This window comes from Thermobia domestica, chromosome 11 (assembly GCF_964235325.1).
Source record: "Thermobia domestica chromosome 11, izTheDome1.hap1.1, whole genome shotgun sequence".
Taxonomy (NCBI): Eukaryota; Metazoa; Arthropoda; class Insecta; order Zygentoma; family Lepismatidae; genus Thermobia; species Thermobia domestica.
The window spans coordinates 38803610-38829628 of NC_137464.1; the positions used below are offsets into that span (position 1 = coordinate 38803610).

Here is a 26019-nt window from a genome sequence, read left to right on the forward strand (position 1 = left end):
AAATCTACTACCGTTTAAATTACAACAAATCCTGTTTTCTACGCAATGCATGAGTTTTAATCATCTATTAATGCTTGTTCAATGTTATGAAACTCAATACCAGGCACAGAATCATCAAGCGGGAGTAGGCAAAATTAAAAACAATTCAGATAATTTTAGATCAGTACCTGTCCGGAATCTAAATATCCGTAATGTAGACGATACGGAACATAACCTGAATCGAGTAAATTTAAACAATCAGAACAATCAGAATAGGCAAAGATATGATGGGAATCCACCTAACCTAACTAATCGTGACAATAATTATGTCAGACCATTTAACCAAAGTAGATTCAAAAACAGACGAAATACATGGCGAAATTCTAGAAATACTGTAAACTACATTGATAGACATAACCGTAGTTCAAGAGATGGCATTTCGTATCAAAATCAAAATAATGACACAGTTCCTGTACAGAATAATAATGCGGGACATAATCATGATTGTGCGGTACAATGTACTTTATTGGAATCATATACAAGTACGAATCTAAACTGACTGCAGTTGATGTGGTAGAGGTTAAACCCATATCAGCTATTGATTCTTATGAATATTTATGTGTGAAAATAAATTTAATTCCTTCTTTTCGTTCGCTTGAACGTAGGTTATTATATCTACCATACGGGAAGATGTTAATGTTATTACTGATTAAAAACAAAGATTATTTATATTATATTGATTTGTGTTGAAACTTTATTGTCAAAGATTATATTCAGTAGAAGGTTCATTCTATTAAGCCAATTATCCGACGACTGTACTCATGTGTCACCTTATATGATATTTGGATAAGATTCTTTTGTATCATGACGCCTTGTTGATATGATGTATACTTTAAAATACCATCTTACGCAATTGTTATATAATGCGCCCTGGAAAGAACAAACATTTTTTTTAACATGACCGTTTTTAATGATGAATGAAATCGTTGATCATTGTAATTTGTGTTTTAAAATGTAATTATCTCTTACGCTTTTGATTTCGCATTTTTCGTTGATTGTATTAGTAAGCGACGACATTTTTATGATAAAAGATAAATATTAATGGAATAAAAGTTTTATTATAAATGTATTTATATGAGGAAACTTAATGAAGTTATATATATGAAGGGCGATCAAAATGTAGAGAACACAATTATTCTTATGTCATTATTATAAACGGACCAGTGGTTCTTAAATATAAAAGTCAAGCTCCCTTGTAACTTTTATATTTAGTCCCTTTATCGGGCGACATTTTATATAACGAGATACTTTGTATCGGTCCATAATTACATATATCTCGGGCAGAAAGTGCTTTTACACAAGCACTATACCTATTATAATGTTAATTAAATAACAAAAGAAGAATGTTCTAATATAAGAAATATACATTATTGTCCAGTTGGTTGCTATGTCGTTGTTTATAGATACTCACTTAACATGTTTGATTGCAAGTCAGTTTGTGTGAATATACATTAAAAAGGAATCAAAGAATAAATTATTTAATATTCATCATGGACTTGTAATTTCAGTAGAAAAGGTGAGCATATTAGTGAATATAACTTCAGAAGATATTTTAAGGTATAAACGATTATTGCCACTAGATATATACCTATATTAACTGAACCAGGGTTAACGACTACCTTTGGTGAGTCGTTGTACGATCAACCCAATTCCAACCGCCCAATTATTCGCCCGCGGTCAAAGTCACTCAAATGTCGTCTATCAGTCATTGCAAGGTGTGTACCCCACACAAGAACCACTAACACAATGCTTGGAGCCTCGGACACTACTAGGCTGTGGTGTACGCCTCATGGCATAATTTGTTCACCGCGCTTGAAACGGTGTTGCTTATGCAATAGAACGTGTGTTCGCCTTGCCTGTGTGTCTCTGACGCGTCTCTGTGTATGTGCATGCCACTAACCAGTGTTGAGTGGGCCCCACAAGTCGCTTATACTACGTTCTCTCGGGTTGCTTAAGTTTTGTGGAGCAGTGTATATGAAATATCTTGCAGAGTTTTCACATTTTCAGGCAAATGCCTCCGAAAGTTAGCAAAGCGTCTCCCGAAACAAAATCGTAAATACGCCACTGCATATATGGTAGAGCCGGCTCTGCATATCATATATATCTAGTCGACATATTATTTATATATGACATTTAGAAAAATACTATTAGGCAAATTAGTATTAGTTTTTACCTTTAGACAAATTATTGGAATTTTATACTGTTCGTGACATTATTTTCGTACTTATTAAAGGCCTACATTCACGAAAACACAAAATTCCATTTCTACTTTTATTTCTTAGTTGATATTGATGAAAACTGCTGAAACTCGAATTGTTAATAGGTATGGTATTCATGTAAATTGTAAAATATTTGTAGCGTATCAGTATCTAGCGTTTAATTTATGTTGCATTTTACGGTGATTACACCTACATAAAAATATTTCATACTTAAATAGACGTAAGATGCATTACAAATGACCATTTGAAAAAAAACGAAATTTAGAAAAAAAACGAGAGGCAATGTTTTTTTTTTCTAAAAAAACGTACATTTCTGAAAAAATACGAACCGTTTTTTTTCTATTTACAACACTACTGATGGGGCAGCGTGTCCTGTCACACAAGTTTTTACAAGACATGTTTCCGCAGCTATCTCGTGTTAAGATGGAGGCTGGAGTGTACAAGTGATGATAATAATCCAGTCCACTGAGTTCTCCACGTTGCTAACTGAGACTGAAAAAGAAGCCTGGTGCAGTTATGTGGCAGTCGTTCAATGTTTCTTAGGGTATTACAGAGCTGAAAACTATGTGGAACTTACGAACATGGTGGCAAACTATGGCGAAACGGGTTGTAGGATGTCACTTAAGTTACTTGTCCTTGCCTCTCATCTGGACAGTTTTAAGGAAAATATGGGTACAGAGGAGCACGGTGAGCGCTTTCACCAAGACATTATGACTTTCAAACGCGGTTATCGAGGACAGTATGACGAGAACATGATGCGGAATTACATCTGGAGGCTAATTCATGAAAATGATGATACGCATCAATGAAAATGTAGGAAAAGGACACATTTCAAGGGGTATACACAGGTGGACATGGATATCTATCATGGTCGCACGAAGGGGGCAGAGAGGGGCCCGGAAATTAATGTATACGTAATATAGCAAACCATGTATATTAAATACCAGAAATATTAGACGTAATATAGCAACCATAGAGATGGTCCCCTTTAAAAAAATTCTTCTGGCACCCCTGATATCTATGTACCTAAGTTAATTTATGTATTTAAGTGGCCTACTTTTTTGATGTTATAATAGGGGTGTTGACGAACTTACGACCAAACTCCTTTAATTAATTTAAATGCAAAGTCTAATATATTTCATAGCGTTATTTGTTTTTGCAAACAAATCGATGTTAAACTTACAAAAGCGAAGTTTCATGAGAACTATGCACATTTTCATAAATGTTCAATGAATATGACTAAGGAATCAACAATAGCAACCGAAGGACAAAAAATATTTTTTTTTTTAAAGTGTTGCATAGTGTAATAATTATTTTTTGTGTGTTAACTAAAGCAATAGATTTTACATTGTTCTGTTGACGCAAACCGTAACGAAATGGTGCCCTAAACAGTTTCCAAGCAACTACTAAAATTCTCTTCCCCTTCTGGAGAAATAGAAGCTTTCTATTCTATGCGATTAAGCGGAAAGCTTGAAGGATCTCGCAGACACTAGCGGTCAACTTCCCGGCTATAATGGTCGTGCTGTATCTCTTCAACACTCTTTCTGCCGCGTACGTTGAGCAGCCAGAAGGAGTGGAAGTCTGATGAAGACACAGTTATTGTGTTGAAACTGTTACGTGATAGTATTTTTTTTACATATTATCAAATATCCTTGCTTAGTGTGTTATTGTGTATTGATATATAGTATATAATTTAGGTGAACATACTTTTATCCATTGGCTTTATTATGGTAATACTTTGTTCTTTTATATTGTTCAAGATTAACCACACTGAATAGTGAAGGAGACATCAGAACCCGACAACGGACGGTAATAGAATTCCTGTTGAAAACCGGTGATCAAGTTGTTCAGCCTCATAGTAAGTTATTTACGGTTTATGGGGATCACACATTGGACCGCGTCAGTATCCAACGTTACAACAACTGTTGTATGCAGCGGTTTAGAAAACGTAGACATTCCACATCATGGCAGAAAATTATGGCCTTTTGCTGGGACCAGTGAGGTGCCATTTTCATAGACTTCCTGGAACATGACTCCACAATTAATAAGGAGCATAATTATTTGTCTCTATGACGTGCTATCCAGACCAAGAGACCGGAGCTGCAAGGTAAGGTCATCAAACTTCATCATGACAGTGCCAAACCTCACACAGCCACGATGACACAGCGGAAAATCATGAAAATGAGATAGGAAGTCTTCCCTTTGCATCCCTACAGTCCGGACTTGGCTCAATCAAATTTCTTCCTGGTTGGTTGTGTGAAGGTCCACCTGCGAGGAAAAGTATACGATAGTGAAAAGTATACGAGTGATACGACCTTGTAGCCAAAGGTTCAAAATATATACACCTAAAACATCATCATAATATTGCAACTATTAATAATATTATAAGCATCTGTGCAAAACTTATTGAACGTTGGTGCTGTTTCTGAACACCCTGTCACATAGCTGAATTTTTGAGTACTATTCTTTTGTAAACACCCGGTATAAGAAATGACAACTTCTGTCAGTAGAAGACAAAAACATATCATTCTGTAATTGATACCCAGACTAAATTTACACTCAATAACAGTGTGCATTACATGACTGAAATAATACGGTTCATATGGACAGAAAATGAGCAAAGAGTAAAGTAATAATTTGGCAATTAGAGAATCTACATGAAACAGAACTCCCAGAATATGACCGCTAATTAATGAAGTGTCATGTTACATCTACGTGGAGTACAAAACAAGAACAATTAAAAAAATAGAAAGGAAAACAAGGAAGGGGGAGGGAAAAAGAAACAGTAATACTCTCCCTCCCTTTTATTCCCTCCTGCCCTTTACACGAACACTGGAAGTTTCGTTCAAATTAATTTCCAACACATTGGTTTGATAGGATGCAAAATTAAACGAAAATAAACACACACACACACACACATATATATATATACCATACCTAGGTGTATATATATTGCTAATGTACTACGTAACATTTTAACATTCATTCACTGTGAAATAATATGAACTTGCAGAATAAATTTAATGAATTATACCTATTGAATTGCAACCTTACAATCTGTTCCCTCAATTAATCATTACACGCATAAGCAAGTTCATATGTTGATGGATTCTGGCTTTCTACATTACATTGATTGAAGACAGGATATAAATTGCTCAGTTGTAAATAAATAAATTAATAAAAACTTTCCTCGTATTTACAAACTATTTCTTATACTGTACGTACAGTTGATTATTCGAATGTGTTTTACCAGGTAACCAAAACGTTCTTGCCGTTCTAGAGCAAAGTGACCAGAACTTTTATTTTAAAAAACGGGACGCATACGAATCGGCGACGGGGATGGGGGGAGGTGCTTCCACATTGCATTTCGAGTCTCAGCAGTGTTTTCAATTTACAAAATAAACAAGTAAGAATGATAACACAGCGTTTCTAACTTAAGTACTACCCAAAAAATACTTTTAACTACTTCGAAACTCAGAATTCCCACTCAATTCCCACTTGAACCACAGAACACTCAATTCTCATTTGAATATTCAGAAGTTCTAGGCACAGCGGAACCTTCCCAATGAGAGTTAGAATTAGTATTGACCATTTATATTTTGAATAATAATTACGGAACACCTGGGTCATGTTTGCTTAAAAACGGGACATTTAGGCATCCCGTTTGAGAATAAGAAAAAACGGGACAACGGTTGAAAATAAGGGACTGTCCCGGCTAAAACGGGACGTCTGGTCACCTTGTTCTAGAGCAATGATAAACAAAGAGTAATACAGTAGACGGTACGCACCTTTAGGCTCCATTAGCATCCAACACCTTTTGTCAACAATTCTGCAACTGTTCAATACCCTGGTGATTAAACTCGACGGTCGTAGATGCAAAGAAGTCCACGAGTGCGTTCCGCTGGTCTCTTTCATTTGCGAAATATCTCCCACGGAGGTGGTTGTCGAGGGAACGAAATAGGTGGCAATTTGTTTTCGCAAGGTTCGGTGAATGTGTCTCCATACCAAGTTGCTGAAGGCTCACTCGGGTCCTCTTGCCACATGTGGCTTGGCTTGGTTTGGTTGCAGGACCAGTGGATCCTTGCGATTCACTAATGCTAGCTCCTTTTGCCGCAATGCATGGTTCACGCTTTGCAACTGCTGAGAGTAGAGGTCAACAGTGATGGACTGACCACGTGAAAGGAGCTCGTAATACACAACCTGCCGATAGTTCCACCATACAGAGAGCAAAACTCTTCGTGAGTGCAGAGGTGGTCTTGAGGTGTGAGGAACAGGGTCGACAACCAATATCTAGCACGCTTGGAAGTATCGTAGAGGACCCAGTTTTCGTCTCTATTGAGCAGCTGATCAAAGATGGACGTGTTCAGGTGCCGAGTGAGCAAGCACAAACAGGCTGTCACAAGTGGTTCCATGTTGGTTGCTGACAATGTGTGGGGAACCCACTTACTTAACTTGTATGACTTCCCTATCTCATCTAGGTGCAGTCTGACTGCTTCAGCGGAAACATGGGACCTTTCTGCAAGTACATCACACGTTAGACCACTGTCCTCCTCATTGACTGCCTTTACGGCCTCGTCATTCAACATATGTGGTCGTCTACTGCGAGATTCAACCAATAGGCTCACATCTCACCCTAACAGAATTTCAGGAACCAGTGTCTGGCGGTGCATTCGTTCACGGCATTCTCCCCAAACACCTGGCATATCTGGCGATTTGATGCGGTAACTCACAGGCCCACTTTACTTTAAAGTCATACAACAAATATACGAAAACAAGTTGCTTCGATACTTCCAATTCTCTTCGACGATGGACGAGCTATGATTGCTGTCAGGGGTGCCCACAAGGGGGGAGGGGGGCTATGACGCAAACTGCGTTATTGAAATATTAGGGGGGGTTAAAAATCTATATAAATATGTTTGAGGGCGTGTAAAATTTAATCGAAAAGATTTTTTTTCATGGAAGAACACCTACGGATAAACAATTGAGGGGGGTGCGTCATGGACATGAGGGGGGGGGCACCACTGATTGCTGTATGTACTCAACGTGCCTGTATTACTGAAGGTTGATGTCAGACTAGCTTCCGATCGCTTGCCAAACACGCGCGTCATTTCGTTTCTTCTTTGTGAGAGCATAATCAATGGGACTTCAAAACGGAAAGAACTTTTTTGGTTGTCTGGTAGTAGAATCACGCAGGTATATTTACAATATTGTAATGTCCGTACGTCTGTCTCTTCGCACGACACTTCGTAAGCAGAAGCGAATTTATATTTGTTTTTGCAATACATTACAAGAAGAATTAACTCAGCTGAATTTGTTAATGAGCAGTCCATTAAGATTTTAACGGGTACAGGTTACGGTAACTTTAACGTTGGTTATCTCTAGCTTATAACCCATTTATGTAGAGGAAATTTCATATTCCGCCCTTTTCCTTTTTTACAATAGGTGACTAGAGCAATTACCTTGGTCGAGTTTATTAATGAAGTCAATCTGTTAACATTTTAACGGAGAATACGACTTTAACGGTGGAGTTATATATATATATATTTACAAGGTGTCCGGTGAGGAAAGTCAAAGATCTTGGGAGGTGATAAGGGAGGTCATTACTTTAAGCAAAAGTGCTTACGTGAACGTGAACATAGGGGCTATTCCCCCTTGTTCCGGAGATAGGGGTGGGGTATCTTTCTTGCCTCTTGCACTTGCTGATTATCGTTTGAAACGTTCTAGCATACCCTATAGTTGGGGTTATGTTACATATTATACCTCGTTTGAAAGCTAATGAAACAGACTTGCAGATGGTATACAAATTGTTCCAGTATTGCATACAGGAGGGAAATAACGGAGAGAAAATTTTCAAATTTCCCTATAATATTCCCTTTTTAAAAACAATTTTAACTGTTCTTGAGTGCAAACACTGTCGCTATAGGAATAGTATTTGACTAGGCGAAAATGATACTGAATACCAAAGATCCAGGTGAAATGTTAAGTTTTTAGCTTCATTAGGAGCCGTAAAAAAAGCATTCTTCCTGACTCCTTCTGCTAATAACATAAGCATGTTCCAACTTTCCATAGATGACAATGGTTACGAATATTAATAAACGAATGTTTTTATGCTCAATTGGAAATACAATACTATTCCCTAACATAAGAGAGCTCTACATTTCTATGCGGAAACATTAATTACAGTTCTGAACAACAGATGGCAGTGAAACTTAAATTAAAGTTTTCGTATAACATACTACCCCAGAATGTCCATTGCAACAGGGTTGTCGAAATCACAAATAATTACTTCTAATGCACACAAACATTTTGCTTGTCTGACGTACACCCAACAGAGACGTTGCCACTGTTATGCCAAATTCCCTCGAAATGTTTTTTTTTTTTTTTTTTTTTAATTTTTAATGCTGTAAGTAGCGCACCGCAACTCATTAACTTGAAAGGGCCCTTCATTAGTTATTTTGTGTCTCGTGTGTGCAACTGATAGGAGGAGATTCAGTACCGCGAGAAAATGCAAGATACTTGTGTGTACTCTGTGAAAGAAGTTCGACAGTGTTGTAGTAGAATGCCGTTCCAATAGACCCACGCTGAATATGCAGATAATGTACACCTACAGGTTTTGTGATGGTAATGCCAAAGGTGTGGTGGAAGAACACCAGCGAAGATTTCCTCGCCGCAGAGTCCCTACTGCACGGGTCTTTACACACATGTATACTACACTGCGGCAAACTGGTGACCTTCCCAGCCTGAAGCTAACATGGGAACGAGCCTAAAAATACACCCCTCCACAAAAAGACAAAGTTATTCAGGGTGTACAGCGAAGTCCAACCACCAGCAATAAGAGACTTTCTAATCAACTTGAACTTCCACGTACGTATGTACACTCATGTCCAAACTGGTTGTCGCATATCTATAACTGTCTTTTTGTAAGAATATAATTTGATAATGATTTTGTAGGATACTTTTAATACTGATACTCTGTGTATAATCGGTAAATGTATATTTGTGACAAATTTCATAGGAAAAGAATTTTAAATACGAAAATTAGAATGAGTAAACCAAAATATTGCTAAATGGACAAGAAAGTTTTATTTTCGTTTTGTTGTTCTCATTTACTACTCTTTTGACATGAAATTTGCTACATACATGTCTTTGCCGATTATACACATACTAACATTATAAGAAACATCGGGCGAATTCGTTCTTAAATTATATTCCTGCAACAACATATTTATAGACATGAGACAATAATTTTGGACATGAGTGTACATGATGTACTGCAAGGAGAAGGACTTTATCCTCTCCATGTCCAAAGAGTGCAACATCTGAATCTGGGAGACAGTGAACTACGTGTTGGTTTCTTTCAGTGTGTAATGGGACAAACAACACCCGCAACAGGCATCGTTGGAGTGACGAAATTCCTAGGGCAATCACAGTAAGACAATATCAGGAACGACTTTCTATAAATGTTTGGGCGGGGATCATCTGTGATCAAATCATTGGTCCCTTTTTACTGCCTGAGCCTTTGACAGATGAATATTATTTGCATTTCCTTTGGCATGAATTACCAGTACTACTGGAAGATGTAGCTCTTCAAACTCGGGCGTCTATCTACTTCCAGCACGACGGGGTTCCTCTCATGCAACACAAGCTGTATGTCCATATCTTGACTCCAAGTTTCCTCATAGGAGGATGAGTCGCCGAGGACGGAGGTCGATTATTCACTGACCGCCGCTCTCCCCGGATCTTACACCTTTGGATTTTTGCCTTGTGGGGTTGTTGAAGGACATTGTATACAAGCGAAAGGCAAAGTCAAGAGAAGAGATAATTCAGATCATTCTAGAGGCATTCAACAGCGTCAAAGAGCTCTGAGAAGACATCTGTCGCCAACACTGTATGTAATGGCGCGCAGTGCAATAAGCATTGAGGAGGAGGATGAGATGATTGAACATTTGCTGCACGAGCAAAATAATTACGTCGAAGGTTGACGGTAGTAGAGTTACGTCTCTATCTGTATGCATTAGAAGTAACTATTATTTATGTATTACAGAATTCTGTAAAAGTAATTATTTATGATTTCGTCAACCCTGTTGCAATGGACATTCTAGTGTAGTATGTTGTACGAAAACTTTAAGTTTCACTGCCATCTGTTGTTCAGAACTGTAATCAGTGTTCCTACATAGAAATGTAGAGCTCTCGTATGTTAGGGAATAGTGTTGTATCTCCAATTTTGCATAAAAACATTCTTTATTAATATTCGTAACCATTGTCATCTATGGAAAGTTGGAACATTGTTATGTTATTAGAGTAAGGAGTAGGAAGAATGCTTTTTTTACGGCTCCTAATGAAGCTAAAAACTTAACATTTCACCTGGATATTTGTATGCAGTATCATTTTCGCCTAATCAGATAATGTTCCTGTAGCGATAGTGTTTCCACTCAAGAACAGTGCAAAATTGTTTTAAAAATGGAATTTTATAGGCAAATTCGAAACAAATCCCTCCGTTACTTTCCTCTTGTATGCAATACTGGGACAATTTATATACCAACTGCAAGTCTGTTTCATTAGCTTTCTAACGAGGTATAACATGTACACAACCCCAACTGCAGGATGTGCTAGAATGTTTCAAACGAAAATCGGCAAGTGCAAGAGGAAAAAAAAGTTACCCCCACTCCTATCTCCGGACGAGGGGGAATAGACCCTATGTTCACATAAGCATTTTTGCTTATGTCAGAATGACCTTCCCTATCACTTCTCAAAGTCTTTGACTTTCCTCACCGGACATCCTGTATATATACTATCCGTCCCAGGCATTATTCTCGGCTCGTAATGCAAGTAGACATTTCAAACAAAAAATTGAATACTAAATCGTATCTGAAGAGTCAAATGGTGGTTCTTCTATATGCAGTGGCGTAGCGGTAATACTACTACGGGAGTCAACTCCAAAATTTCAAATGGAAAGTGGTATCAATTTCGATTTCTTTGGAAGCACTATTGAAAAAGAAACAACTTTTACAGGAAATACTTTTTGTTAAATTCTATGGTTTGGCATCTACGTTTGTTATTTGTTGTAGAATTGCTACTATCAGACCACCCGTCCCAGGCATTTTTCTCTGTTAGTAGTGCACGTAGACACTTCAAACAAACAAATTTTGTGCAAGACAGACTTTCACAGTAAAAGCGAGGGATGAAATTGCGTATTGCAGTTAAGTTAGGAAATTCGAAAATACTTTTTCCAATATGAATTGCAGCCACTAAACAACAGTTTCATAGTTGGCACTGACTTCTAAAGAACACCAGATAACATGTTCTATCAAATAGTACGGTTGAAAACTCTTTACAGAATTCAGTATCAAATGTTATGACATATCTCGTGCATGTATCAACAAACGAGAACATTATTGCAGGACAATACGTAGTTTAAATTCCGGGGTTAGAACCAATTTAAAACAGAAAAATAGAGAAAAACACTTTTTGGTCTTAAGTAAAACTACGTATGAAACAATTTTGGACATAAAGTCCCAGCAATAAAGCATCCAAAGAAAACCAAAATTTTTCAAATTTATTGAATTTCGGAACTCATAGCACAAATATCTGTTCAGGAAGAGTACAAATAAATAAACAGAAAATAATAAATAAAATAAATAACGTGAACGGCAAGTTCTGAACATTCTTATCAATATATCGCACTTGGACCTAAAGTAAACTCTCAATAAACATTCAAAGGATCATCCAGCACCTGCGAAACACATGCGAATGCGTACGAGGAGTTTTTTAACTGCTCTTAACACTTCATTTGCACTTAGTCCATGCACATTACGGATCTTCTTCATCGTGTCGTCCTATGTAGTAGGACGCCTTTGGTAAACCAGCTCCTTGACACGTACTCAAAAGAAAAAATCGAGCGGAGTCAAGTCTGCAGAACGAGCTGGACAGGAAACCGGTCTCCTCTTTCAATCCATCTGTTTGGAAATAAGCGAGCAACAGTTCGTCTAGCAACTCTCGCAAAATGAGCAGGGCAACCGTCTTGTTGTAGCCATTTCATTTCACGAGTTGTTAGTGGAACGTCTTCCAAGAGCTCACAAAGAACATCTCACGAAAAAGTTGCGTACCCTACCCCTGTTAATGTACTTTCGAAGAAATGGGGACCAATATTATTTGGCCCCTTACTACACCACACCAGACATTTAGATTCCAGATAAGTTGATTGTCAACTTCACGTACCCAGTAAGATTTCTCGCGGGACCAGTAGTGAGCGTTGTGTATGTTAACATCTCCATTACTCTTCAAGGAGGCCTCATCCGTCCATAGAATATTCTGGTGAGAACATGGGTTACTGGCGCTCATCTACTGACAAAAAAACAGACGGTTATAAAAATCTTGTTCTCGAAGTTCCTGATGCAGATGAAAATGGTAAAAATGCAACGCATTATTGTGCAGAATCTTCCAAACCGCCATGTGTCTACTAGTAGCATCCCTGGCTAATCGTCTTGTCGAGATTTGTTGAACCATATGGACTGCGACAAGGATGTCGGGAGACAGTTTATCCTGAACACGGCATCTGATCTGCTGACATTTGTTGTGGTGAGGAGTGACGTGCCCAGTCCTCTGCACACGAAGTACCAAGAACCGAAATACTTTTCTCGACTGCCAAGCACGATAAGGAAACTGTTCACCATACAGCCGCGCTCCTTGCTATGATTCTGCCGACATTCACCCAACACCATTAACATATCAAAAGCTTCGATATTTGAAAATATTGTATTGTTTTCCTCAAGTACACGCAATAATAGGCAATAGGAATGAAATCAACATTCAACTGTTTATCTCTTAACTACAATCAGCAAATATTCAACTGTTTTATATCGGAACTTCTTCGTTTCTTTTTCTACTTCGTCATGTGGCACCAATTAATATGTCTTTGGGACCACGGTGGCTCCAGTTGAGCTCGTTGTCTCGAGCTGTTCACATCGTGAGTAGTGTTGGTCCCATTGGAGTGCCTGATATCGCTACTCATACGTTAGTTGAAAAGACTTGTGCTTCTTCCACAAGTTTTGTGCTTTAGTGTGCTCGGTGAATCTCACCCTGTGTGTACAGTGTTTTGCAGTTTAAATAGCTTGTGGTAGTATGGAATATAAGAAGGACTTACAATTTCAATTAATATTTGACCGAAGATATAGAAATGTCAAACCTAATGCTAATCAAGTATATCAGTGGTTGGAAAATAAGTTTCCTCGTATCTTCGACAACATTTGTGCGCTCCAGTTACATGCGGAATCATATAGCATATATATTAAGTTTAAAGATTTACAAGCCTATGAACATTTCGCAGCAACAGCTCCTTCGTCTGTAGAATTCACGCATGTGTCTGGGGAAACAAGCACAGTAAGGATCGTCCCCGCTGATGACCCCATTCGGTTGGTGCGTATATATGACTTTCCTCTTGAATTACCGTTATCATTCTTAGAAGATCATTTCAAAAGTTATGGTAAAGTGCGCAAAGTGAAACCACAACTATGGAGTGCCCCTTTTCCCCCAGGCATAGACAGTGGCGTACGTATTGTTCATATGGAAATACATAAGCATATACCGTCCCGTATCATAGTGCACGGTTGTAAGGTGAGTGTGTCTTATGAAGGGCAGCCTATTACTTGTTTCAGATGTCAGAGTAATTTTCACACGATTGCCACGTGCCCTTTGAAGAACGCAAAACCAACTACGGCCGCCCCTGAACAGACGTCTCTACACATGACGGAGATTGGCAAAGTGCATCGCTCTTTTCCCTCTTCTGGCTCGCCTTCGCTCTCTGTCACTGCCCCCCGGGCCCCTGATCAGAGTTCCTCAGGCTTGCCTTCATTGACTGATACCAACGAGTTTCCAGTGTTAGTACGAACACCCCAAGTGAATTCATCTCTCACAAATAATGCCCTAGTTATGGAAGATTCTGAAGTGAAACTGCGACCCCCGCCTTTACAGAATACGCCTGTGGATGTCATGGAACTTGACTCGACTCGTCCGTCGGAGCAGGAAGTGTTAACAGTTCCGTCTGGTTCTTCGTCTGAAGTGCAAGACAATAATGTCCCGTCTTCAGCTGAACATACTGTTACTTCTGTGCAAGCTGATTTTTCTTCACAACAAAAAAGAAGGAAAGTTACTCGAACGTCTACACGAAAGAAAGAACAGTGTGCCCTTGATGTTACACGAGGGATAGACCAAGCTGAGCCACGCGAATTACGATCACAACATCGGGCAATATCTGATTCAGAATTGCCCTGAGGCGTGGTGTGTTTACTCTTCGCTATTGACCTTCACACCTGCTTTCCAGGGCTTCGTCCACATTGGATGTTATGATGTATTTGGCAGTGTTAGTGTTTGTGTTCGTACAGGAAAGTTCACTCGATTTGTTTTCTATTCGTCTCAAAATGCGTCACTTTACTAGTGTTCATGGGAAAGAATCCCTTTCACCTTTGTAAGTACTTTTTTCTTTTTGTTATAGTTTTCTTTTTGAGTGATTTTCTAATGTTAACAGTAAATTCATTTAAGTTAATATCACTCAATATTCATAGAATCAGTTCCGATCATAATAAGGCCCTTTTAAAACAGTTCATCGAAAGCCGCCGACCAGACGTTTGTTTTCTACAAGAAATAAGTTCTCTGCTTACATCTTTGGATTTTCTTACCAATTATCAAGTTATTATTAACCGCGACCAAGAGACTGGGGTTGCGATTTTGGTGCGAAAGGGTCTGAGTTATGATCGTGTTGTGTTAGCCCCTGAAGGAAGGGCTATACGTTGTTATATTCAGAACATTTGTTTTATAGCATTATATGGTCATTCTGGCTTTACACGTGCAAAAGAGAGGAATGAGTTTTATGCAACTACCATTCCTTCTTTACTTCCTCCGGGAATTCCTCATTGTATAATTGCCGGAGATTTCAATGCAATTGTTGATCCCCGAGATTCTCTGACGCCTACCACGCCTTGTCCTACTTTGTCAGAGCTTATTCGTGTCCTAAAGTTAAAAGACGCTTTAGTTGTGTCAAACTCTAAGCATGTATTCACCCACTGCACTACTACGACGAAGAGTAGAATCGACCGAGCTTACATTTCAGAGAGTTTATGCACTGCGGTGATACAACAAAATACAATTCCTGTGGCGCTGTCCGATCATGCAGCGATTGAAGTAGCCTTTAAAATGCCTTTCTTGCTACCACCGGCCCGGGGCCCTTCCTATTGGAAGATTAATAATGACATCATGTCTCGCCCGCAGGTTGTAGAGGAATTCTCGCGTCGCTTACCTTATTGGTGCAGCATGCAGCGGTACTACCCCTCTGTTATTTCCTGGTGGAATTTATATTGTAAACCTAAATTACGCAGTTTTTTTCAATGGCAAGGGCGGGTCGCGAGGGAAGACGACCACCATTTACATGAATTTTTATATCAAGCTCTCTGTGACTTTTGGAATGCTCCGCCTTCGCTGGAGAACCTGGCTTGTATTAACGGTATCAAACACCGATTGAAAAGTATTTACTCCCACACGTCGATTAGTGCGTATTTGTCGGAAGACTTTTATCATCGCTTTCCGGAGGAGACTATAACTATTTATCATGTTGATTGGATTTTGCGACAACGGCGTTCCACCGCCATTCATTCTCTCATTCTGGGAGATGGCACTACTACTACTAATTGTTCACAGATTTTACAAGAATTCACGCGCTACTATACAGACTTTGCACGTGCGCGTCCCATAGACTACTCATATGCCTCGGAGTTTTTGTGCACGTTATCTCCCCATCTCACGGATGACGAGTGTCAGACATTGATCAATCCCATTAGTGCGGAAGAAATTTTCGCAGTCCTCAGGCGGACAAAGGGCCGTAGTGCCCCCGGAGAAGACGGATTAAATATCCAGTTTTATAAACAGTATTGGTCTCAACTCAGTCCCTCTCTTACCGCTTTATTCAATGCTTGGTTACGAGGCGAAGCAGTGGGTCGTAATACCGCTATCTTAGTTCTCATTCCGAAATCCCGCGCAGCGCATTATGTTCAGGACTATCGACCTATTTCTTTATTGCCCGTCGATCTTAAGTTGTTCACTAAAGTGCTTACAGCCCGACTTCGACCAATCATCCGTCACTACATTAGTCCTTATCAGGCAGCACTCCATGCTACGCATAACCTTTCCTATACTCTTCGCTCTTTGCGCGATATTTTTGCTTATTTTCATTTTCGGCAGGTGCCTGCGGGCGCATTAGCTGTAGATTTAGAAAAAGCGTACGACAGTTTAGATCACAGTTTTTTGTTGCAGGTGCTGGAAGCCTGGAGGTTTCCTTTAGCCTTCCGCACAGTCATTAACAATTTATATACCACGGCCAATTTCCGTATACATATTAACGGACACCTGTCCCCTCTTATTCCGCTGAAACGTGGATTAAGGCAAGGATGTTCTTTGTCAACGATACTTTTTGCACTCGCATTAGATCCTTTACTTCGACAGTTGGCCACCCTGCACCCCCCTGGACCCTCCCGTTTCTTGAGTCAAAATATATTCGGGTATGCGGATGACGTCACCATCAACGGCGTGGATCCTGTTCGTATGGCGCGGGTTTTTGCAGTGTTGCAACGTTTTGCACTTTGTTCCGGATTACAGTATAATGTACAGAAAACTAACCTATTACAGTTCAATGGTTTTCATTTACCTGCTAACGAGCCTGGGGTGCCGTGTGTACCCCACGTCACTTCCTTGAAGATCTTAGGTATCCCGTTTACGTCACAACCTACTCCCCTTTTCGAGGAAATTTGGTCCCCGTTGTTGTTACAAATTCGCCAGCTTTTGTTTTCTCAGCGTTTCCGTCGCCTTCATTTAATTCATCGTATTCACTTTATCAATATTTACATTGCACCTAAGCTGTGGTATCGGGCTCGAATTTTCCCCTTACCGGAATTGTTCGCTAAGCGGTTTGACTCCTTATTCCTATGGAATATATGGCGTGGCTTCTATTTTCGTATCCCACGTGCAGGACTCTATCTTCCCCGTTCACAGGGAGGGCTGGGTCTAGTACATCTCAGATTGAAATGTCAAACTCTGTTTATGCTCGATTTCTATGCTGCAGTTGCTATTAACGAATCCTTCACACAGCAATGGATACGATGTTTTTGGCCTAGTTATGAATTACCTGTGAGCCCCCCGTTTATTAACTTTGCTGATTGTTGTCCGGCGTACATTACTTCACTAATACGTTATTGGGCATACAGTGGTGTGGTTCTCTGCCCTACGGGATACAATTCTCGCACTTTGTATAACTTCCTTCTCTCGTTGCCTAACGATCAGATTATTCTCCGAATTCCTCACCGATATCCTCAGACTACGTGGTCACAGGTATGGGCTAATATCTCTGCCCCGGTATTACCTTCATACCTACAGGTTGAATGGTTTCAAGTGGTGCATCAGTTGGTGCCTACGCGCGCTCGTTTATTTGAGCTGAAACGTGTTCCTGACCCACTGTGTTCTCGATGCGCCAAAGAAGATACACTATCCCACCGGTTCGATCAGTGTGTGGGTGCTCCAGCTATCTGGAACTGTCTCACGTCCTTCTTAGGACGAATTTGTCGTCGACCTCCACACCAGTTCACAGTATCCTATGTTTTGTTTCCGGATTTTCGTTATTTTCCACAGACCAAACACCACGCTGTGCTTTTTCTACTGGCGTGTACAATTGTGTATATCCATCGCCATGTACCTTTGCTGGATGCTCGCACCTACTTGGATTTTTTTAAACGCACTCGCCGAAAGCTCTTTTCCCCCGAGTTGGACAGGCAGTATTTTAGTAGGTTTTTAGAAGTGGTGTTGCAGTAATCTCCTTCCTTCTCTTAAAAAAAAAAAAAAAAAAAAAAAAAACGCTACAACTCATTATGTAGGTTTATCTTTTCGTTTTTATTTAATTTTTTTTTTTATTTTTCGCGATTTTTGTTATACTTTACAATTTCCTTTTCTTGTATGTAAGACATATTGTATTGTATTGTATTATATTGTATTCCTAGGAGTCAGTCTGGTTCTTGTACACTTTTTGTATAAAGACAAGCACATGAACAATAAAACTAGTGGCTCAGTGGTAGAGCGTTCACCTCTGATGCTTGGGGTCTCGGGTTCGATCCCAGCCCCCGCCAAGTGAACTTTGTGGTGGACAAACACTGTGTGCGTGTGTTTTCTCGGGGTTCTCCCGTTTCCTACCACTTTCTTCATTCCACCATTTCATTCATTACTCTCCTTTAGCCTAACCGGCATAACCATGGGACGTAAAACTCAAAGTTTTCATTTCATTTTTTAATATGTCTTTTTCGATACTAATAACCATCATACGAAAATTTCTCCTCTTTCTCTCTTTTTACAGCTTCTTCTTTTTCCTTGATCTGCTTCTTCACGTGTGTCTCATTCTTTTTCCTCTTGACCTTCTTCACTTCTGTTTGTTTTAATTCTTCAGACTTCCATTCATCATTCCTCCTTTTTTGTGTCTTTTGCTTTCAATTCAACCTCTACTTTTTATTTTTTGTTCCTTCATTAATTTTTCCATCTCTTCGCCTTCTCTTTTATCTTTACGCATCTTCATTGTTCTTCGTTACTTTATTTTCTACGCTCACGTGTTTTCCATATTTGCTTTGGACTTCTATTATTTCTATTTTGTCTTTTTCTTCTATTCTGTCCTTGACCTCGTAGTTATCTCCGGGATCATATCAGGATGTTTCTTTTCTTCTATCGGGTTGTTGGTGTGGCGTCTACAGACCTTATTCCTCTGGCATAGATTTTCATGTTCACCTATGAATTCGTGTTGTACCTATGAATTTCTATTTTCTGACTGAATTCGATTAATTACTAGTGAACATATTTTCTTCTCTGTATTGGCTACCTGAATGTAACTTAATATAAAATCTCCGTTGAATTAAAGTTTTGTTCACCTTCTACATTCGTATTTGCTTCTATGTCATCTAATGCTTGTTGTAATTCAGTAAGGATTAAGGTCTTGTTTTCCATCTGAATGTCTTCATCAGATAATTCATTGGTTCTTCTTTCGTACCTATTCGTGTCCTTCTTTTGGACAATACTGTACAAAAGGATTATATTCGTTGCAATTCCTACATTGCGCATCCCTAGCTGGACATTGATATCTCAAACGTTGTTTTCCGCATGTTACACAACCATATAGATAACATACATATTTTGCCTGTGACATTGTTTTTGAACGGAACCTATTGATTTAATGTAGTTTGTCTTGGTACTATTTTTGTATCTTTCGTTGATCTGTTGCAGCATTCACTTGTAGCGAAAAAAAAAGTTTTGTAGACTGATTTAACAATGCACCTCACATACATATAGGAAATCAGGTAGAATTGAAGGTAAACAAAGTAACCATATTTTATAAATTGGATTCAAGACTGGAACAAGTGAATGCTGCAGCTCTGACCGCATTATTGACCTTTATTCGGGATTAATTATCTGTTTCATACTGGCTGCTTTCAAAACGGACACAAAAGTTTTGCAAACATGGTCAAGCTGGCTTCAGGAATCATAAAACTCGTAGTGGCGTAACAAGACGGAAGTGGGATGTATGGGATCATTGCCTCTCCTAATTTCGGGTGGGGAATTTAATGTCGCCCAACTTTTTATTTTGCACAAATTTGTACTTAACTGAAGAGTCCAAAGTATTTTCCTATAGTAAATCTAGCAAATTAAAAATGCGAATATTAAAAATGAAATATTTGAGTTTTACGTCCCACGGTTATGCCGGTTAAGCTAAAGGAGACGGTAATGAGTAATGAATGAAAATGGTGGAATGAAGAAAGTGGGAGGAAACGGGAGAACCCCGAGAAAACCGCCGCACATAGTGTTTGTCCATCACAAAGTTCACTTGGATCGAACCCGGGACCCCAAGCACCAGAAGTGAATGCTCTACCACTGAACCACTGCGGCCCAATGCGAATATTAGTTCACATTCCTAGGAGAAAAGGGTGAGGGGAAGGGTCACCCAGACATTTTAACACTTTGAGCTGCCTCTTGGTAATAAGAACTAAAATTGTTTCAAAATAAACCTGAAATATTTATTTGGAATGTAAACTTTATTAACAAACCGAAGATATCGACATAAATACAAAATAATGAAATAAACAAGTGACAATACAAATAGCTACATTTCACATATTTCGAATATTGGCGGGTACCACAGGACACGTAAGAAAAGGTAACTGCAGGTATGTACGCTAGTGCAGCTAATTACGCCAAGTGTTCAGTGCTGGGACCTTTCCCACGAAATCCGCTAGAATGCGCCTCCAATATGTGCGACGGTCTTGTACAAGTCCGATTTGACTTTCGAAGACAGCGCTCAGATGCCACGTACAGCATGTTTGCTTCGGGAAGACTCCGTGGAAGGACGATATTATATAAGCGTAATTTCAGTAAAACTCAAATATTTTATTTTTCTCTGTGGTGTTACGTAGTTGTTATTCATGGGTTTATTGATTACTAAATTCATCGTTTTTTGTGCCAATGCCAAGAAGAATTCTTTTGTCTCTCACGAATCGATAACTTACAAGTTTATTTTTTTATTTTATTTTATTTTATTTATTTATTTATTTATTTATTTTTTTTACAAATTTGGATATTTTACCGAGTGCAGACTATATTTTATCTGTTATGTTGACCCAGTGCTGTATGTATTCAAAATTCCAAATTGTTTTGATCATACTGGTAACGAATGGCAGCTTTCCTCTCATAATAGTTGCAGTTGGATTTCCGCATTAAAAACTGGTACACAAAGTGCGACTATTGCTCGAGTAAACACAGAATTTTATACAACGAACATAATTTATCTTTCATTCATTCATTTATTCACCATTATCGGCGATATACATAGATGCATAGACATCACGTTCCAGCGTGCCAAAAATGCATATTAAATGCAAATGTGAAATAGGCTTATGTTTAAATTGTTTGACAATATATTATGAAAGTTGAACATTTCAATGACAACAATTGTTAATTGTTCTTATTTTGAAAATTGCTGTTTGATTCTTATGCTTTGCATTTTCTTGCTGCGATATTTTGTCTGGTAACCGCCGCCATTTGCATGAGAAATTCAGTTATTAAAAATTATTTCTATTATGTATTTAACACTTTTTTGATATGTTACTTTATACAGGGTGGTCCGGAAGTGGGCGTACCCCTAATGGGTACAGTTGCGAAAACTTGGCGCAGAATGCTGTTATGACATGGATGGTGATCATACCGATGTTTATACTGTTAAAACTGAAGGTGAGGTACACCAAATGCTAGACCACCCTGTATTTTTATTATTGGCGCTAACAAAGTATCGGATTGCCTGCAATTACAGTGTCCTTAAATGAAATAAAGTATATTCATTAGTACACAAAATAATTATTTATATATAATCATAATAATGAAAAACTTAATTTGTTTATCGGGGAAACTTATTTTAGTAGATTAATTATAAATTTGCAAATGCTCACTGTAAAACTTAAATTATTTTCCCACAGCGGATTGGATTTATATAATTATTTTACAAAAAGAAAAATTAAGAACTATGAAGCATTTGTATAAAATTCTAGAAAACCAGGCACACTATTCACACACTTCCATCTATACTCCTATATACTAATAAAGCCATCATTTCACAGAGTGGCAGAATATAGCAATTAATCTTCTTCTTTCCTTATTGTTACTTAATCTTAACACTCTGAACCCTTTTTACAATTTCTATTCCCAACATCAGGATCGTAACTAAGGGGAGAACACACTTGCCCCTCCTCCCTCTAAGTGAAAGATCAGGGTGCAAGATTTCGTCATTTCGTAGCTCAAATGTGGCAAAACTTTAACACTAGAAGGACCGCACTTTCTACCTACCTATAATGCCCGCAATGGGTCATTTTGACCCATATTCATTTTTATATTGTTATTGTGCAATTTTCTGTTGGGTTCTTGTCTTTGTGCACTAGAAAGCGCGAATTATTGTCAATGTTAGTTCAGAAGTACTTTTTACGTACATTAAGGGGTAAACAGAAATACTTATACAGATATACTTATATATACAGATAGATAGCTAGTTACAAGATATGTGGAAGTGATATATGCTTCAACAATACACAATTTATTTTTCTAATTTGTATGAGAATTAAAATGTTGAAAAAAATAAATGATTTATTACAAAATGATGTTTCTAATAATTTTCTTTTTATTATTCTTTTTTGAACACGAAATTGTTTCTAGGCAGTTTGTTATTTTACAGATGAACACTTTAGTTAACATTTTTCCTTTCTTATTGAAATAATCTTGGGAATACAATGAGCTATAGAGCTTCACCTACTCATGAAAATGGTGCAAGGAGAAAACTGTCTTACACGTCTTTCTTGTACTCATTACACACCAACACTATCTATGAGCACTTTCCGCAGGCAAATTTTTTGCATGGTGGGCAGTATGCAGATGACTTGTTGGCACATTTTTGTGCAACCTTGCAGTGCTTTCTTTTTGTAGAACCCTTAGTTTGCTGTGGAAGGTATTGTTTGGGTTGTAGATTCTCTTTCCTTTCTTTTATGATTTCGTCAGCTAGACCAAAGGGGAACTTAATTCTGCTTACCCGTCTTCCAGTGACTGCTTTGTAAACTATCCAAGAATTTATGCCTGTCGAGTCCAATATGTTATAAAGAACATGAACTGGCCATCGTCTACTACCAGCTCGAGCAGAGTACTTGCGCGCCATTTGGTCCAGAACATCTACATCCACTTTCGTGTGATTGTACTGTTTCGGGCTTCTTTTTCCTTGTTGTTGGTGCTTCTACATCAGGATGCAGAGTGTTCAAAATTAGCACGTTTTTATTTTTTATACAGAGGTAGTCTGTCATCGTGTGGCCACATTGGTTTTTATATATTTTTGTATCATATAGCTCTCGATTTGATTCCACTTTCTTGAGATAGACTGGTAATTCTCTACGTTGTTTCCGTACTGTGCCAACAATGCTGATAGCATTTTTCTTCAACTTCTCAGCTAGCGATTAAGAAGTAAAAAAGTTGTCTTATGTAAGGTTCAAGCCGGTTTTCTTATATGGTTCCATTAGACGTAAAACTACACATTCGGGAAGAGGCTGATCTGCAGGCTTATTTTCGTCTTTTCCTAGGTAAGGAAACCCGTGAAGACAGTATTTGGTATTGACGTCAGCTAACAGACAGTACTTTATTCCAAATTTATCCGGTTTCGTTGCAACGTATTGCAAAAATCTGCATCTACACTTTGTGGGATATAGTTGTTCGTCACATGTAACATTTTCCTCAGGGTTGAAACAATTCAACGAATTTTTCACAAATATGTTCCATATTGAAGATGCAAGGGCAAATTTGTCAGTTTGTAGATTGATTCATCTCTCCGCACGTATATCGAATCGATTGTACTTCATGATTTTAAGAAATCTGTTCCTAGGCATTGCATCGCTAAACAGAGCTATTCCCCATTTGCTGGACCAACAACTTTTCAGTGGCATATTCCGCAGACCTAACGCACCTCATAGAGCAATGCTATGAAAATTAGAAGTTCATCTTTACTGTCCAATTAGGTTTTTCTTTCTCCGCCTCTTTCTTGGTACATCTTTTCATAATTGATAAGAATTCATCATTGATAACCAGTCGAAATGCACTAAACAACGAATCCTCCGTTATATTTTGCTTTGCATAACGTGTTGGCCCTGGAGTAATATGTATGATGCTATGCGTCTGTCTTCTACCCTGAGATGGAGCTGATGAATCTATAACCTCCCATTTTGTCCCATCAGCCGCAGTTACAGATCTTGGTAGATTATGTGTTTGTGGTATGGAATCCTCAATATCGCTTGACTCATTCGAAGAGCAGTCCGTTGATCTTTCGGACATGTTCTCACACTCTTCTGTAAATTCAGAATCCGAACCTGAAATCGGCACATCTTCATCTCCAGAATCGCTTTCTGCGCTCCAGAATGATCGCATAAAAATTGTATCTTGGTCTACAAAGCAGTCTGTTTCATCACATCACCCATTTTGAGAAGATCAAGAGGCTTTTCTAGAAAGCAAGCTACTATTTCTCCATGGGAGCTTATTTAGTTATTACTGATAAGGATTGGAAATGAATAAATATGGAATAAAAAATAACAGACGTAGTAAAAGAAGATTTTTATAGATTACAGCATTAACGAATAATATCTAGAGGTAGCATTATGTATTCCACTTGGTAGTAACACGTATTTTATCCTTGCTTGCCATCTGTCAGACACATCAAAAACTTCAGTAAAAATGAGGTACGTCTAGTTATGTGTAAGTTGTAAAACACAATGGCATAAAATATATTGCTATGTGTTTAGTTCGTATCAAATATTTAAATTGAAATATACCGTAAAAATATATGGAATTTAACATGGGTCAAAATGACCCATTGCGGACATTTTAGGTATAACTATAAAATTTGCCTTAGTTTCTGAACCCACAATGCTCTGAATTTTAGCATTGGTGCAGGCCAATAGCGTTAACAAATTCATAAAATATTGTTCACTTTGTATTTCAAATACGTTTACAGTAGAAAATTAAAATATGGTGATGGGTTATTTTGACCCATCCGGTCCTCCTAGTGTTAAACAACGGGGAGGGTGTCTGGGGGGAAAGGCACAACATGATCAAAATCTAAGTGAGAAAGACTTTTAAACTAATCTCAACATTATTCTCTGAAATTAACACTTAAGTGTGGTTTGACTGACAAAAGCTTTTAGAATAAATTCTAGGATTATGGGCGCCCGAAGAAAATTTTCTAGGGGGGAGGGAGCTCAAATCCCTGGTTCTATATTACGTTCGATATTTTTTTTATTTGTATTAAGAAAATCTCAAGAAATTTAATACATTTTCGTGAGCCAGGGAGGGGGGCTTGTGCCCCACCTGCCCTCCCCTTCGAGCGCCCACGTCTAGGGTGTATTACATCAGAATAGTATACCATACGTTGTTAATTAAATCATTAAATAGTTTGTTCAACTGTCCTTTCGAATCTCACTAGGTTACACCCAAAATGTTAACAATATTTTTGGCGTGACGATCATACAAACAATATACGCGTTTCACAAGCACTCTTAAAACCATCGTTTTATAAACCGAAATTCCTCATTTGTTCCAGCATTAAGGAAATGTAATTAACATCATACTACACTGAGAAAAAAAATTGTAAGTGGGGTACTTAAAAAGGTAGGTTACATGCATAATTCCTGTAGTTTTTGGACTTAACGTACGGCAGACGTATAACTGAAAACGCATGTTTTATGATACTTTCCGAATAAGTGTTCCAACTGTACGCACTTTCCGTATGAAACAATATAGGCGGTCAGGATCTCACATACAAGTGGACGTATATCATATAGCTGAGGAATGTAGCATAAGTATATTGTAAGGATCCCCACATTGCGACAGGAGCACATGTCAACATAACACGTGCTATTGATTATAAACAAAAGAGCAAATATAAAAAGCCAATACAAAAGGCACCGCGGATTGCCGAAAGAAAACGGATTTCACGGAAGAACCCAAAGAGGACAGATAAAAGGCTGACTACCGAGGGACCTAGCATCAGTCGTTCAACTGATCAAATTACCTACACCGCCCTGAGGTCGCACTGGGCTAGAAGTACACCCATCCTTACCCGTGGTCGCGCTAAACTAAGGGTCCTTTCTACAACCAAACCTCGCGAAGCTGCCTTAAT

General features: G+C 38.5%; 1 protein-coding gene across 1 annotated transcript; it reads right to left on the minus strand.

Annotated features, from left to right (window-relative positions):
• Nucleotides 1–23837: 23837 nt before the first annotated feature.
• LOC145665113 (uncharacterized) lies at nt 23838–24272 on the minus strand. Its single transcript, XM_081732389.1, has one exon. It carries the CDS (start codon nt 24270–24272, stop codon nt 23838–23840), a length of 435 nt encoding a protein of 144 aa, XP_081588515.1.
• Between the last annotated feature and the right edge of the window lie 1747 nt (nt 24273–26019).

Bases quoted from the DNA above. Each gene is read 5' to 3' on its own strand.
- LOC145665113 (XM_081732389.1), bottom strand. From the start codon at position 24,272: ATGCGATCATTCTGGAGCGCAGAAAGCGATTCTGGAGATGAAGATGTG.